General features: G+C 40.0%; 1 protein-coding gene across 1 annotated transcript in view; it reads left to right on the top strand.

Annotated features, from left to right (window-relative positions):
- Nucleotides 1-773: 773 nt before the first annotated feature.
- The window catches only part of METAP1D (methionyl aminopeptidase type 1D, mitochondrial), a 47,105-nt gene continuing 33,956 nt past the window's right edge, over nucleotides 774-13,922 (top strand). Inside the window, exon 1 of the mRNA XM_066999505.1 lies at nucleotides 774-911. Coding sequence (XP_066855606.1) covers nucleotides 872-911 — 40 coding nt within the window. The 5' untranslated portion in view covers nucleotides 774-871. The remainder of the gene's footprint in view (nucleotides 912-13,922) is intronic.

Below are 13,922 nucleotides of genomic sequence, written 5' to 3'. Positions count from 1 at the left end.
GAAGACTGCAGCACCTTTTTTGTTATCAGAGAACTCTTGGTATTTGCTCCTTAAAGGCAAAAATTCTTATAGTGTAACTTTCAAGTTCATACGTTTTTCAAGCTTTTTCCAGAGTAAATAACGGGGGTAGATAACATCACCATTCCTATCTGCCTTGGGCTTTGAGTCTGTTCTCGTTAATTGTCATTTCTACCCAAAAATATTGCAAAGACAAGCTCTACATAAAAGTTTGCTCTTTTAGATCCTTTTGAAATACAAAACAATTGGTTGTGCCACTGAAACTGAGAAATATTTGAGTTTCAGGGTTCAAGCTTTCTCTTTCATATTCTGCATATGCCTCTACAGCAAACGTAACGGCAAAAAGTAACTTCAGCATTCTGGACTGTGTAGTTCATTCTTTTCTTCACAAAAGCTACTTTACTACAACGGAACAAAAAAGTACAGGGGGAAAATAAGTTTAAAAAGAACTCGAATAAAATGTTGAGGTAGCTTTAGCACTTGGTGAGTGACACGCTTGCAGCCCTCCTGGGACCGCCAGCCCCCCCGGGGAAGCGCTGTCTCGCTGCTGGAAAGCTGACGAGGCCGCGGGGCGTTAAGCCTCAGCTTAACCACGCAAAACACGGCACAGGGGCGAGCAGCCGTGAGCGCTTCACAGACCCCGCGCCGGGGGCGCTGCCGCCCCGCCGGGGCTGACGGGCGCGGGGGCCTCGCCCCGGGGGGAAGCGGCGGGGGCTCGGCACTGCCCTGCCCTAACGGCCGCGGGCGGCACTCGCCTCACGCAGCGCGCGCGTAGCGGCTGCAGCGCGAGGCAGGACGGCTCCCGCCGCGCCCCGCCTGCCGCGTGCACGTGATCCTGCCCCATGCGGCCAAGATGGCGGCGCCCAGAGCTGTCAACGTGCTGCGGGGCGGAGGTGAGCGCGCCGCCGCGGGGCGGGGAGGGAAGGGGGGAGGGAAGGAGGGGGGCGGGAAGCAGGCGCCGCCGGTTAAACGGGGCAGCGCGCGCCACCCAGCCGCCGCTGTCTCGCTGCCCGGCGGGGAGGTTGGTGGCTGACGCCAGCGGGAGAAGCTACCGGAGAGCCGTGTCCGCCAGCCTGAGCGCCCGGGGCGTGAAGGGCCTCGTCCCGCGGACGGTGGGAGCCCCGCGTACGCAGCTCGGGGCCGCGCGGTGCCGGCGCTGCGCCCCCCGGCAGGGTGGCGGGGGGAGAGCCCGGCCGGGCCGGGCCGGGCCGGCGGCGCCGGTAGCGTGGGGCTCGGCGCCGTGCGAAGGGGCGGGGTGAGGAGCGCTCGGCCCGGTGCGCGCCGCGCCGGGAGCTGGCCCTGAGGGCTGCTGGCGGGCCGCTCTGCGGCCGCGGGAGCGTGTCACCGCACTATTCCTGTCAGAAACTTAGTTTTCGGTTAAAAAATAAATAAGAATAATAATAACTTGACTGAAATAAATACGTTTGCTGTACCTACCCACTGAGTCACGTAACTTTTGCGTGCATGTAGAGGCTCTTCAGCTCCTGTCCTCTCACAGCGAGGTCTTCCTGAAAGTGCCTTTTCTACCACAGCCCAGCAGAAACGATTCACTCCCGCGTGTTTTACTGCCTTGGTAACGCTACAGAGCAATTGTACACGGTTCTGTACCTCACTGATAAATGTGTTTTCTTACTGGTGTTAACATTATTTACCTCTCATTCCTTCCCCTCAGTGTTTCCTTGTCTCAGATTAAGTAAGACTGGAGGTTCTTTGGGGCATACGGTTAAGTGAGTGTTTCTTTTTGGCTTCTGTTGTAAAATCTTAAATGTGTGAATAGAAAGAAACACCTTACAATGGTCTCAATGAAAGACTTGTATGAGTCTTTTTTTTTAAGACTGTAAATTCTTCATCTTTCAGCCAAAGCACAATATTGCAATGCTATGCAGCTGACATAAAATTTCAATCTGTTTTCTCATGTTGTTGATAATGATCTTCTGCTGTATTTCTATTTTTTGTTCTGTTCAAGTCTTTTCAAACTTTTGAGAATATAGCAGCCTTTTCTTCACAGTTAATTCTGAATTTTGCAGGGCACAAGAGCCACGTCAATTTTTTCATTGATAAAAGCTCATATTCATAAGGAAATTTCAGTTTGACTGGAGTCTTAGAATCTGAGCTTCAGCTGAACACTGGGAAGAGCTGCGGGATTTGGCCTTCAGAGTCTCCTATTTGTTTTATTTCTGACACTGGTCAAAACCTTTACACTTTCACATGTGCCAGTTAGAAACTGAATCACATCTGTAATATGTAGTACCATAGAATGTCTTTTGTTGTTGTTTTGTTTTGAATCTCAAATGAATTGAAATTTATTGTACAAATTCATACTATTCTTGATTTCTTGCTTCAGCAGTTCTTCATCTGCAGACTTTGTTCTGGATATTGTTGTGGTCATGTGTGACCAGTACAGCTGCTTCCAGCTGCATCCACACCTGTAAACGCTGTGTCTATCATCCAGTTAATAGACCCAAGCCATTTAAATTTGTTAAGCTTTCATCCCTCCCTCCAGACATCAGAACTTATTCAGTTCCCCTAGTGGATGCATATTTCCAGAAGTTGAAAAAGCAAAACTGTCATAGTTCAGACAAGACTGATTAAGCTAAATCCAATTTTCCCTGAATTGGACAGTTCAGTATAATTTAATTTGCAAATATTGAAAGACAGAAGTAATTTAAATTAGATTTCTGCTCACCTAAGGGAATCTATTCTACCTAAATAGAATGAAAATTACTTTTTGATAGCCCCTTATGTGATATCTCTTCATACCTCTGATGTTATGTTTCTGTAAATGATGAAAAGAAAATTTTCATAATTATGGAACTGTTTCTAGCACACTTGAAAAGCAGAGATCTTGGAAGTTTGTATACTGTTTAAATACTTCCTCCACACATCAGAAGGAATTAAGCTATCATAAAAAAAATCTTTAATATGTTTGAAAAAGAAAAGTTGAATGATTGTGGTTGCAGAAAGTTAAAAAGACAGTTTGTGATTTTTTATCAGGCATATCAGACAATTTATTTGAACAGCCTCTGTCTTGCTAGTGTCAGAATTGCAATAACGTCAACCTAAGGAGAAGGTACACAACTTGATAAGAGTGTGAGGGGCAGAGGAGCACCAATTGCATTTACCATTTGTAAAAGAAAACTAAGACAGAATACAGGCACATCAAATGGTATGTTGACCTGTCAGAGTTTGTACTTATAAATGATAGTGATTATATGGTGTTTTATGGGCTTGTAAATGGTCTACTTGCATACTACGATAGTCTCAAGTATTACAATAATTGCATCTGTGATGTTCATTGGTAGTAAAATAAAGTGGAAGACGTCAAAGAACTGCATGTCTCCAAATACAATTTCTATGATTTAAGGCATAATAATCTTTTATTGATCTATTAATTTTAGGCAAGTAAATTATTGTAGAATAGAAGCTCCTAATTGCTTGTAATGAAGTTTCAGGACTTGGAGCCATGGGAAAATAATTGATGAGAAGACATCTCTTGTAAAACAAGTCACTTACTGTGTTAAATACTGATAGAACTGATTTCTTATCTTGCTTCCCTATCTACCAATGAATGAGTGTTCCATCTATGCTGCATGTTATTGCCAGACTTTTAAGGTGAAGTTATTGTAGATTGAAGGTGTGTGATACATCTCTCAGATATGTAGTCTGTGTGCACAGGCTGTATGTTTGCTGTGCTTTACCTAGTCTGCATACTTGCAGAACTGGAAAATTGTGCAAGCATCCTGAACAGGTGCCGATAAGCCTTCATCCCCTGCTCATGTGTAGAAGCAGTAGATTTCTTCTTTGGGCTGTTTTTATGTCCAGCACCAGAGTTATTGTGAGATATTATTCTTCTTTGTATGCATAGCCATTTCATAATGTTACTTTTTAAAATTTTTCTGAGAATTTTATTCTTTTCACCTCCCTTAGTAACATGAAGAGGAGATACATAAATATATGCTTTTAAATCTTCCCCCCCAAAAAAACGGAGACGGGGGCGTAGCTGGAGTATGATTTTGTTGCATTGTGGCTTCAAAACCATGCAAATCCAAGTTTGCCTAGAAGTGCTGAATCTCATTAGAGGTCTTTTTTAATTAGTATCATTTTCAGTATTACAATGCATTTTATTTGGGCTGTATAGATCTGTTCAGTTTGTGAGTCTTGTCAGTGATGAGTGGTTGAGTGTTGTCTATCCTTCAGAGCTACTCTAGGCAAAATTGAGTATTTCAAAGGAGTAACAACCTCTTCTCCAATAAGGTAATTTTAAGAAAATAATCAAACTATTCTGAAGCATCACAGAAATCAGAAATGTTAGCTCAGACCCTGCAGAGAGTGGACTAATAGGAAAAGATGTAGACAAGTAACTGAGGCACTGTGAAGCAATTAGTTTACATCCTCTAGATAAAGCATATATATTTAATTTCACATAGCGTTTTCCTGTGTGATCAGGTATGGCTTTGCCATTTAATATGGTAAAACAGACAGTCAACATTCAAAGTATAATTTTATGGTGAACTCTACATGCTACCATACAGAAACATTCTATAGAGTTAACATCTGAGAGGTGGTTAAATAAATAGATTAATTAAGTACCTGCTGGAAACATCCCATTTCATGGCTTTTTGCTTTTAGGAACACAGTCAAGGTCAAATCTGTAACTTCACTGAGTAATACATATCCAAAACCTCTTTAGTTTCCACCACCTGCAAAGGGAGAGGACTATTTTCCCTCTCTGTCAAATCAAAACATGAATGCCAGGTTTTTGAATTGTCATATGCTACTGAATCAGTCTGTTTCCATCTTTTTGATAATGAGATTTGAAATAGTAAAATTAAAAAAAAAAAAGCAGCTTACCTTTTCATAAGTGTACCCATAAACTTTAGCATATACGAGATTATTCTCATATTAAGAATGAATCATAAAAAAAACTCAGCACTGCTGATATTCAAATACAAAAAACATCTTTTCACCCCTATCTTCATCACTGTTAAACTTAGAAATGTACAGCACAAAAATTTACAAATATTTAGTCCTCATTTATGGTAACTTCTAATACTTTAAAGCTATCTAATTCACTTAAAAAAAAAAAATTAACTGTACAATATACAGGTATCAGTCTTTGGGGGACTTGACTAAACATTGCCTGGTATTCCAGGCTGATAATGAAATATGTCCTATAAGTCTGAAGGTTTTTTGGCAGATGAGAAAAAGTGATTGAAAACTTTTGTCAGAGAGTTTTCAAGATCAAATGATGCTTGGCTGCACTGTGCAATACATGAGCTGGGCAATTAGCTGGAAGCAAATGTTAATTCACATTTTCCATTAATTTGTAGACAGACTCATGTCTCCAGGATTTAACATTAGCATTATCAGCTGCAAATGATGCACGGTGGAAGTTCAAACCATTTGATCGTAGTACACTTTTAACATTTTCAAATGATCCTGAGGTATTTCCATCCCTGTCTTGCAAATAAGCAGGCAGACAAGGAATTATTCCCATTTCAACAGTGCAGCAATGAGTAACTCTCAGGGAGACATATACTTTCATGGTTTGAGGCATGAGAGAAAAAATATTCCCCTTTCAATAAAGTGTTTAATTGTTCTCTTCTTTCAGCTGAGAGGTAATGTGTTGTTGGCAGCACACAGAGCCTTTGTTCTGACAAGATACATCACTTCTAACTGGAGGTGGATTGCTAGGGCGCGGTTTCTCTGTTAGCTTCGTTTTCTCAGTTGGCATCAGCCAAGACGATACTCAAAAGGAGGACTGTCCTTTGCAGATGTCCAGCCGTGGCTGAGGATTGGATCACCTTGTCCACCTCTCCACAGACCGGCCGCTGTGGTGGAGGCCATGTGGCCTTGGCCAGTTCCCCAGGCCTGCTGGCCCACGGCTGCAGACATGGGTGGGAGGGGGAGGAAGGCTGCCGTCGCCATGCAGCAGCTGGCTCACCCAGCAGCAGAAACTTGGTGTTTTCTGCTACAATCAGCTGTGCTGATTTGTGCCCCCTCATAAAGCCACTTGGCCCAGTACGTGGTCATCTTCTCTGTGGAAGGGTACACATTGGCCTGGTGCCGGAGTGTCACCACTGCAGCTATAGCTAATATCCACACGGAGACAAAATTCATAACAAGTCCCTGAAGAGTGCGTAGTTCCAGCAGTTTTATGAATGCTTTTTCTGCTCTGTGCCCCTTGTGCCTTGGGTGGCCGGGTCCCAGACAGTATCTTGTATCGGCCAGTATTTAGTCTGTGGTAAATATATTGGACGGGTACATTTTTAGATACCAGAAGTTGTGTGGTAAGCCCAGCTGTAATCCTTCTGGCAAAATTGAACTGTTTGGGAAATGCGTGTTAGATGTATCGTTTTCCATTTTGCAGAGTCTCTCTTCTTAACATTCAGACGGACATTTTCCTAGATGGAAGGGAGCTTCATTCTCTCTATTTCCAACACAGAGCTTTGAAACTTTTACAGCCTGCAGCAGCTCAGTGCTCTGGTGCAGTGATTCACTGTGAGGGCTGGCGCCCAGCTGTGTTTGTGGGCTACTGACCCTGAAGGAAAATGCCCAGATGTTCTGGGAAGACCTCTACTAAGAAATTGATGTGGCCCATTACAGGAACTTCGCTTTCAGCTGTGTTTTCCACAGTCAGTTTTACAGTGCTCAGTCTTCAGAGTTAGACATTAGGATACCCATTAGTGATGAGCACTCGCTGTTTGCATGCACCACTTCCACTTTGCTTTCCTTGCATGCCATTTCCTTACCTCGCTTCAGGTATATAAGCAAAGGCTTAAAATAATACCATGTAGTAGAATGCAAAGTCTGAAACAAAGTCGTGTCTGTGGTTTGTATTTCACAGTTGTCTTGGGACAGACAAACTTGTTCTGAACTCTTTTGCTTCATCTCTTTCTACAGTGGTCAGTCTCTTCAGGCTGAAATCTACCCTCAGAACAGAAATGGTGTTAGCATGTGAGCCTTAGCATTGCTCTGCAAAGACATAAGTGACTGATTCAGCCTTCTCTGTATGGATATAGTGTATCAGTGATATAACAGATACTGCTTCACAAGCTCTAGGGATTCAATTTAAGAAAAAAGATTCAGGCCTCTAAAGTCTGCATCAGTAGATCACCCTGACAAGCCTTTTTGCAGGGTTAAACTACAAGTGAAGTATGGCTTTTTGGTTCTTGCATGTTCTTTTACTTAAAACATCAGGAACAGTGGTATAGTATATGACAGGTGTCTGGTGGTCTCTGAGCTTGTTTACTGCAATATGTAGCATTTGAAGAGAAAGGATGAAGGACTGAAACATTGCTGAAGAAATTCTGGACCTCAAATTGTGAGTGATACTGTATTTTAGAGCAGATAGTTCTCTAACTGAAGTAACAGGATGAGATGCCACGTGAGCATATAGTGTAACAGGTTTTGCCTCAGAGAGCTCCCAGCCCAGGTATCTACAGCAGACAAAAGGGACTGAAATTGTTAACAGCAGTTGATGGATGGAGAAACTGTAGTGCCAAGGGAGCAATTTGCGGAGGGTCTTGTGTAAGAGTGTCATCGGGAGAATTAAATGGAGTCTGAAGCCTGCACTAATGCCTGCTATTTCTAAGCTGCCAGGTTAACACATAGTTTAAAAGTGGATGTATATGAAGTGGCTTTCCAGATTTTGATAAAGTAATAAAGCTGAATTTCCCTAAGCAGACCAGAAGCTGGATTGAAGATGTACACAAAAACGACATCCCACATAGCTATAAAGATCTGAAATTCTGTGTTACAGGTGGTTAACAGTTCTCCAGGGGAAACTGAACTATTCCGTTCTGATACAACACCAATTATTTCTTGTGTGGTTTTTTATGTACAACTATAATTAGAAGATAAGGTTGAGGCTACCCTCCAAAAAAAAGTCTGTTTCAGTGAATTGCCCTAACGTAGTGCTGTGGTATTTTCATTTCTTATTCTGAAGTTTGGGTTTCTGCTGAAGTCAAATTGAAGACAGGCTCCTTCTGGTTTTGGATTTGCAGCTAAAGCTGCAGTGGAGATCGATGTTGTGAAATCTAAGCTGTTTTTCCGTTCCATTATATTTGTACATATGAGATATGATGCTCTGGTTTTGACAGTCATGATCCAAGAGCAAATTTAAGTGAAAGCTTAGGAATTTTTAACAACATTCATTTTGCAGCTCCATTAAAAACTGTAATTTTAAAATAGAGACTGATCATGTACACAGTCTGTACAAGGCCTTCTCTGTGCTAAAACTGCCTGTAGGATCCTTCATTACAATGATCTCCTCAATTGCCATTTAGGATTGTATATTTTTTCCTCTTTCTTATTCTTCTCTCTTTCTCCCACTCCTGAACAAGCACAGTCCCATAGCCCTTGGAAACTCACACGTGGCAAGACATTCGCTCGCTCTTCCTCTCTGTGACAGTTTTGGGTGGTGAGGTGCCACTGCTGGATGGCTTGCAGTGCTTCTGAACACCACACCCCAGTGCTGTTGATCTTGCTATATTTATTAGCATTAAATTTTAATTTGAAAATATTTTGAAGTAATGAAGTGGGAGGAGGAGTAGGATACAGTGAAAATTATTTATTTTTTATTTTTATTTATTTATTTTTATATATTTATTTATTTATTTTTGCTTTGTCTTTCAAGCTGTGTGCATTTGTCACAGTGGTTCCTTTCCTAAGTATTTCTATTAAAATCAGAAATGTTTGTTAAAACATACTTGTGTGCTTAGTCTAACTTTCATATTACATAGGTGAGAAAGGAAGAGAAAATAAATAGGGAGTGGTCTGTGCTTTGTGTGTTCTCTGACTTAGATTTACTGCATCCGGTAGAAGGGGGTTGTATGGCTACAGCAGTGTTTTAATTTCATTTTGTAGTTTTTACTTACACATTTCTGTAGTCTCTGTGACCACTCCTGCTACCTGATGGCGCCTATATTTCATCAAGTAGTCGACCTGGATTTAGTCCCAGATGAGCTGTTGTAGCTGATGAACATGATCCTCTCTGCTTGGGAATCGAAGACCTGTAGTACCAGGATTCCCAAGGGAGTTGAAGGAAAGCTGTGTTCAAGCATTGACTCCTCTTATTATTTTCTTTGTTGTTTTTACGTAGTATCACCTTATGCTGATGGATAATGTGCTTCACCACTAGTAAAATCTGGTTTTACTTTGTTGATGATTAGAAGAAAAGATTCTTTTTTTAAAATAGAATGAAAACAGGAGCAGCTAAAAGTACAGGCAACAAAAGAAATTATTTTTGCTTCTCTTGATTACTGCTTACAAATAAAGCGACAAGTTATTAAACAAAATAACAAAAAATGTTGCAGCATTAGTGTTACTCTGATGTGTTGGTTTTTTTTACTACATTGTCATTTTCATGTTTTCAGAGTTTAGTGAATACAATGCATATTGATTTTTTTTTCTTACATGTCTCTCCTTTAATCTGTTTCATTCTGTGAGAAAAGCTGCATTACACAAACATTGCATATAATTTTAGCAGCAGAATATTATCATGGTGGATTTCTGTATTTAGAAAATGTTTTGTTTTTTTTGTTTGTTTGTTTGTTTGTTTTTTGAGTGCAGAGAGAGTTACTGGTCAATCTAATTAAATTTAATTAAATTTTCTGTATGTTTTATTTTTAGTTTGCTCTTCTATATATGCCTTTATGTTCATGAGAAGTTGTACTTCTGTCATTAAAAAAAAAAAAAATCTTAAAATTCTTCTAAATGTGGGGAACTCGTAATTTCTGCTCAATGGTCAAGAGTTGTTTCCTCATTGTTTTGAATTGTGTGACCTTGTGTTTTTTTTGTTTTGTTTTGTTTTGTTTTGTAAAATTTAGAAAGTTAAGATATGAGAAGAGTGATTAACAGCTGCTGTGTTGTTCCTATTCTAGCTTTTATGACCAGGTTGATTGGACATGCAGGCAGAACATGTTAGTTATTATTCTGTCTACATACACTTCTGCCATTGTTCATTTGTCTTTTACTACTCACATTTACCTACCTAACTTTATATATACAACATTACTTGTAGAAAGACTTTTTTTTTCCTGATATCCTAAGAAAAAATGTGGAAAAATTGGCCTTCAACAATTTCTTGTTTTTCTGTTGTTGTAGCAGTTTGTCTGAAATTTATTTTTCTGAGCATGAGCCGTTTTCTGTGGGAGGAACTACACTGACTGGAGAACATGTAAAGCTCTGGCATCATAAATGTGAAAAACGAACAGATAAGGATTCTCAGATTTATTCATGTAAATCTAGTGACTAACAAGTATCTGAAATAAAGATGCCTTTACTAAAAATTCAGTGATTCTGTTCCTGTGGTAAGGGAATAGAAAGTCTGCTGTAGCACATTACATGTATTGTATTACAGTTTACATCTCCCAGGCTTCTTTTCTGTTCCAGGTTTGACATTCTTGGTGTTTCTGAGGTTTAAAAAAAGCATGAAAAAAAATCATATCGGATATTTTTATCCATCAAAAAGTAGAAGTATAATGATGTGGTAAAACCCCATTAAGAATTTTTTTCCAGTCACCAGCAAGGGAGAGAGTTACTGCCATTACCAGACAAAGTTCATTCAAAGTTTTGAATCATTAGATTGCCTGAGGCAGGAAGCTGAAGTTGTTTTCTTGTATTATGGCTGTACCTGGAGGCCACAAACTTAAGTTTTCTGTTGGTCTGTATTATACGAGTCTCCTGCCACAGAAAATGTATGGCAGTTTGAGAAGTAAGGGAGATACTTCAGCTTTTGCTGAAGTAGAAGCTTTGCCAGCTTGCTGTTTGGTGGTGAATCAGCTTCAGAGTCTGCATCCTGAGTCTCACCTTGGTGTCTGGACTTCATATGTCCCTGAGTTGATGGTTCTGGTGGGAGAAAACAGCCCTGAGAAGCTTACCAGCATCAGGAATGGCAGGCTCATTTGCTGGCATCCTCTTGTTAGTGAGGCAAGTCCTCCTGCAGCTGTATGGCTGAAGAAGAGTTACGGTCTCAACACAAGACTGTTGAAGTTATTTGTAGGACTAGAAGCCAGGAGCTAGGGACTTCGAGGCTGGTGGTGCATGACCTTGGATAAGCCAGTGAACTTCCTGTCTCTTTCTCCACCCACAGTACAGATATTTATCTACTTTGCAGGTGTGTTGGTTGAGATTAATGAGTTGTTTGTAAAGCACTTCGAAGATGAAAAGCTCTATAAAAATGCTAAGTATTAGGTATGAGCTCTTGAGTGCATAATGGCTGTTTGCCTGCCAGTATTTAAAGCAATTTGTAACGCACTAAGTATGAAAGGCACTGTATGAAGCCAAGCTCTAGTTTCCATTTAAGAAAAGTTACTCATACTTTGTGTTCAGCAGTTCAAGTCACACCATTGGTCTTCTGTGTTCTGTAGTGATACAAAGATTATAGAAGATTTTTTAAAAGGAACCATGTCAGAACTTCTGAAGTCAGGTCATTTTATGGTAAGGGTTTCTTCTCATTCAGTCCTATCTTACGGTGTCTGTATGTCTTGGGTTTTGTTTGTCAAACATGTAGATCTTCCTTCTTCTCTTTTGCCAAATGCTCCTTTTGTCCCTTCTTACACTTCTGTCTGAACAGCTGAAACTTTTCTCTCCCTGTGTAGAGAACTAGAACACATTGATAATAAACTTTTTTTTTTTTTACTTAAATAAAGTCTTTTCAGTCTTTGGATAGGGGCATAGGAAAAGGAAATATGGAAAGGGTATGAGAGAAAACATCTAAGGTAGTGTTTACAAATTGAACTGTTCGTTGGCAAAGGGCTTTATCCATATGATAACATATGATACTACAGAGATTCCTGGACAGAGGAAGTTTGAAATTAGTTTTTAAGTTCCTTTAACATAGTGCATATTAAAAACATATTATTTGAATGGAAAACAATCTGGGAATGTTTTATGACATAGAAACAAAGTATGGAAAGTTCATTTGTTTGTTTTGTTAAATGACTGATTCCCTGGGGAGTTTTCCTTTTAGAGCTGTTGTCCTTTCCAAATCAGTAGATGTCTTTCCCTATATGTCCTAATTTCTAAACAAAGAGGAAAATGTTGGAAAACAAGTGTTCGATAAACTGCTATGCTGCATGGAAGTCTTAGAAAATGGTAATCAAGGACTCTTCAGTGCTCCTCAGAAGTCTTTTGGCAGACTTATGCTATAGAGTGCAGCCTGAGAAAACCTTCATGAGGGGTTTTGAAGGTCGTATTGTAGTCTGTCTAGTTTAGAAGATAAATAACCAGCCACTCTAACCAGCTGTGTAAAGTCTTCAACTTTCACATCTTAAGGATGTTTACTTTCATGTATTTATACTTAAAATACATGTTTAAAGTGACGTTTCAATTTTAGATCAAGCTTATTTTGAACCATAAAGGGCTACTGCAGTAATGAACATGATCTATATTTATACATTAACACCTAGGGCATATCAGATGCTCTCAGATTATCTGATTTATGTTGAGATGTACATGAACTTAAATTTAGGTCCTGCATTATGTATTTTTTAGAATTATGAAAGTCAACACACATGGTATAACACTTCAAGAAAATGACAAAGAAATTATTTTTCTCACATAAATCCAGCTGTTTGGTCCCAGATCTTCTGACTGGAGTTGGGAAAAAAAAAAACCCTACAGTGAGCTCCTGACCTCATTCCACAAGTCATAAAAATGAGGTACTTTATTTAATACATGATGCAGTCACTCCAGGTCTGCTTGTATGTTGCTTGAGTTCATAGCTCTTGAATGTGCTTGTAAGCTCATCTAGACTTGTTGAGTTGATCTTCTACTCTAATAACCAAGTGGACAGTTGTCTTGCAAAGCCATCCTAGTTTGACACCAAGATGAGATGTTGCCTGCATTGATTTGTGCAGGTCTGAGAATTGAATTACGCTCTTGCATTATGGGTGAAATGGTGGGTGGTGACAAGGCTTAATTTCATTGTCCTGTGCTTTCTGAATTAACACCTGTGAGGTGACTAGGCAGGTCTCATTTCTGAGAGTTGTTTCTGGTTGTTGTGTACTGATTATTACTGACATAATTCCTATGGCTCAAGACAGAGACCTAAAAGAAATATATCAAGTAGTGGGACTTGTCTAGGTTTATTATTTAAAGATTTGTTAATGCTCTAGCAGACCCTACTAATTCAATAGAAGCTCAAGTCATGAGCAGATTTCTCTTCTGGGAAATCTTAAATCAGTTCCTCAAAAAGATCAAGTTGTACCAGCCAGAATTATTTTGCTGGTATGTTTCTGTCCCAGCTGTTTTCTGGGTGGTGTAGTTACATTATCTAAGAGTTTAGCATTGCAGAGAACTCTCCTTAACTACTACGTGTTTTCTGGCAAAATTTTAATTGCAGAGCAACCCAAAATTGTAAAAGTGCAGAAGGAGTATATGGCAGCTGTTTCTAAAACCTGCTTGATAAAGACAATCTTGCATTTGTTTATTTCGGTCTCTTTTATCCGAATAACTCTTTTTGTGAGAACTGTTGCACAAAATCAGTCTTGGTTCTTCAGTGAAATATATAAAGGCATATCTCAGCTTTCCTGAAGAGACTATCCAAGTCAACAAAGGTGGAATTCAATCAACCTAACTTTCTGCATCTAAGTTGGTGATACTGACTGCTGCTGTAATCACCTGAGGGAAGCAGGATAAAGTAAATTTTGATAGCCTTTCATGTTAACCTCACTGAGTAATTGAAATCATTTTTCTTTTTCCAGTTATGTGAATCAGGTATAGAATAAGGTAACTGCTTGACAAATTTGGGTGGCTTTTGCTGCAGCAGTATCCTCAGCTATGGGACCATGTTCCTTGTCGGAGGTTGCAAACAGGTTGTTTGGAAGTTGTGACTGGAAGTTCAGCCAGCTGAAAGTAATCTGCTGGTGTGGCTGAGGGAAAGGCACACATTCTCTCCT

This window comes from Anser cygnoides, chromosome 6, assembly GCF_040182565.1.
Source record: "Anser cygnoides isolate HZ-2024a breed goose chromosome 6, Taihu_goose_T2T_genome, whole genome shotgun sequence".
NCBI lineage: Eukaryota > Metazoa > Chordata > Aves > Anseriformes > Anatidae > Anser > Anser cygnoides.
Note: the sequence above shows the minus strand (reverse complement) of the source record. Positions and strands in the feature narration are given on the sequence as shown.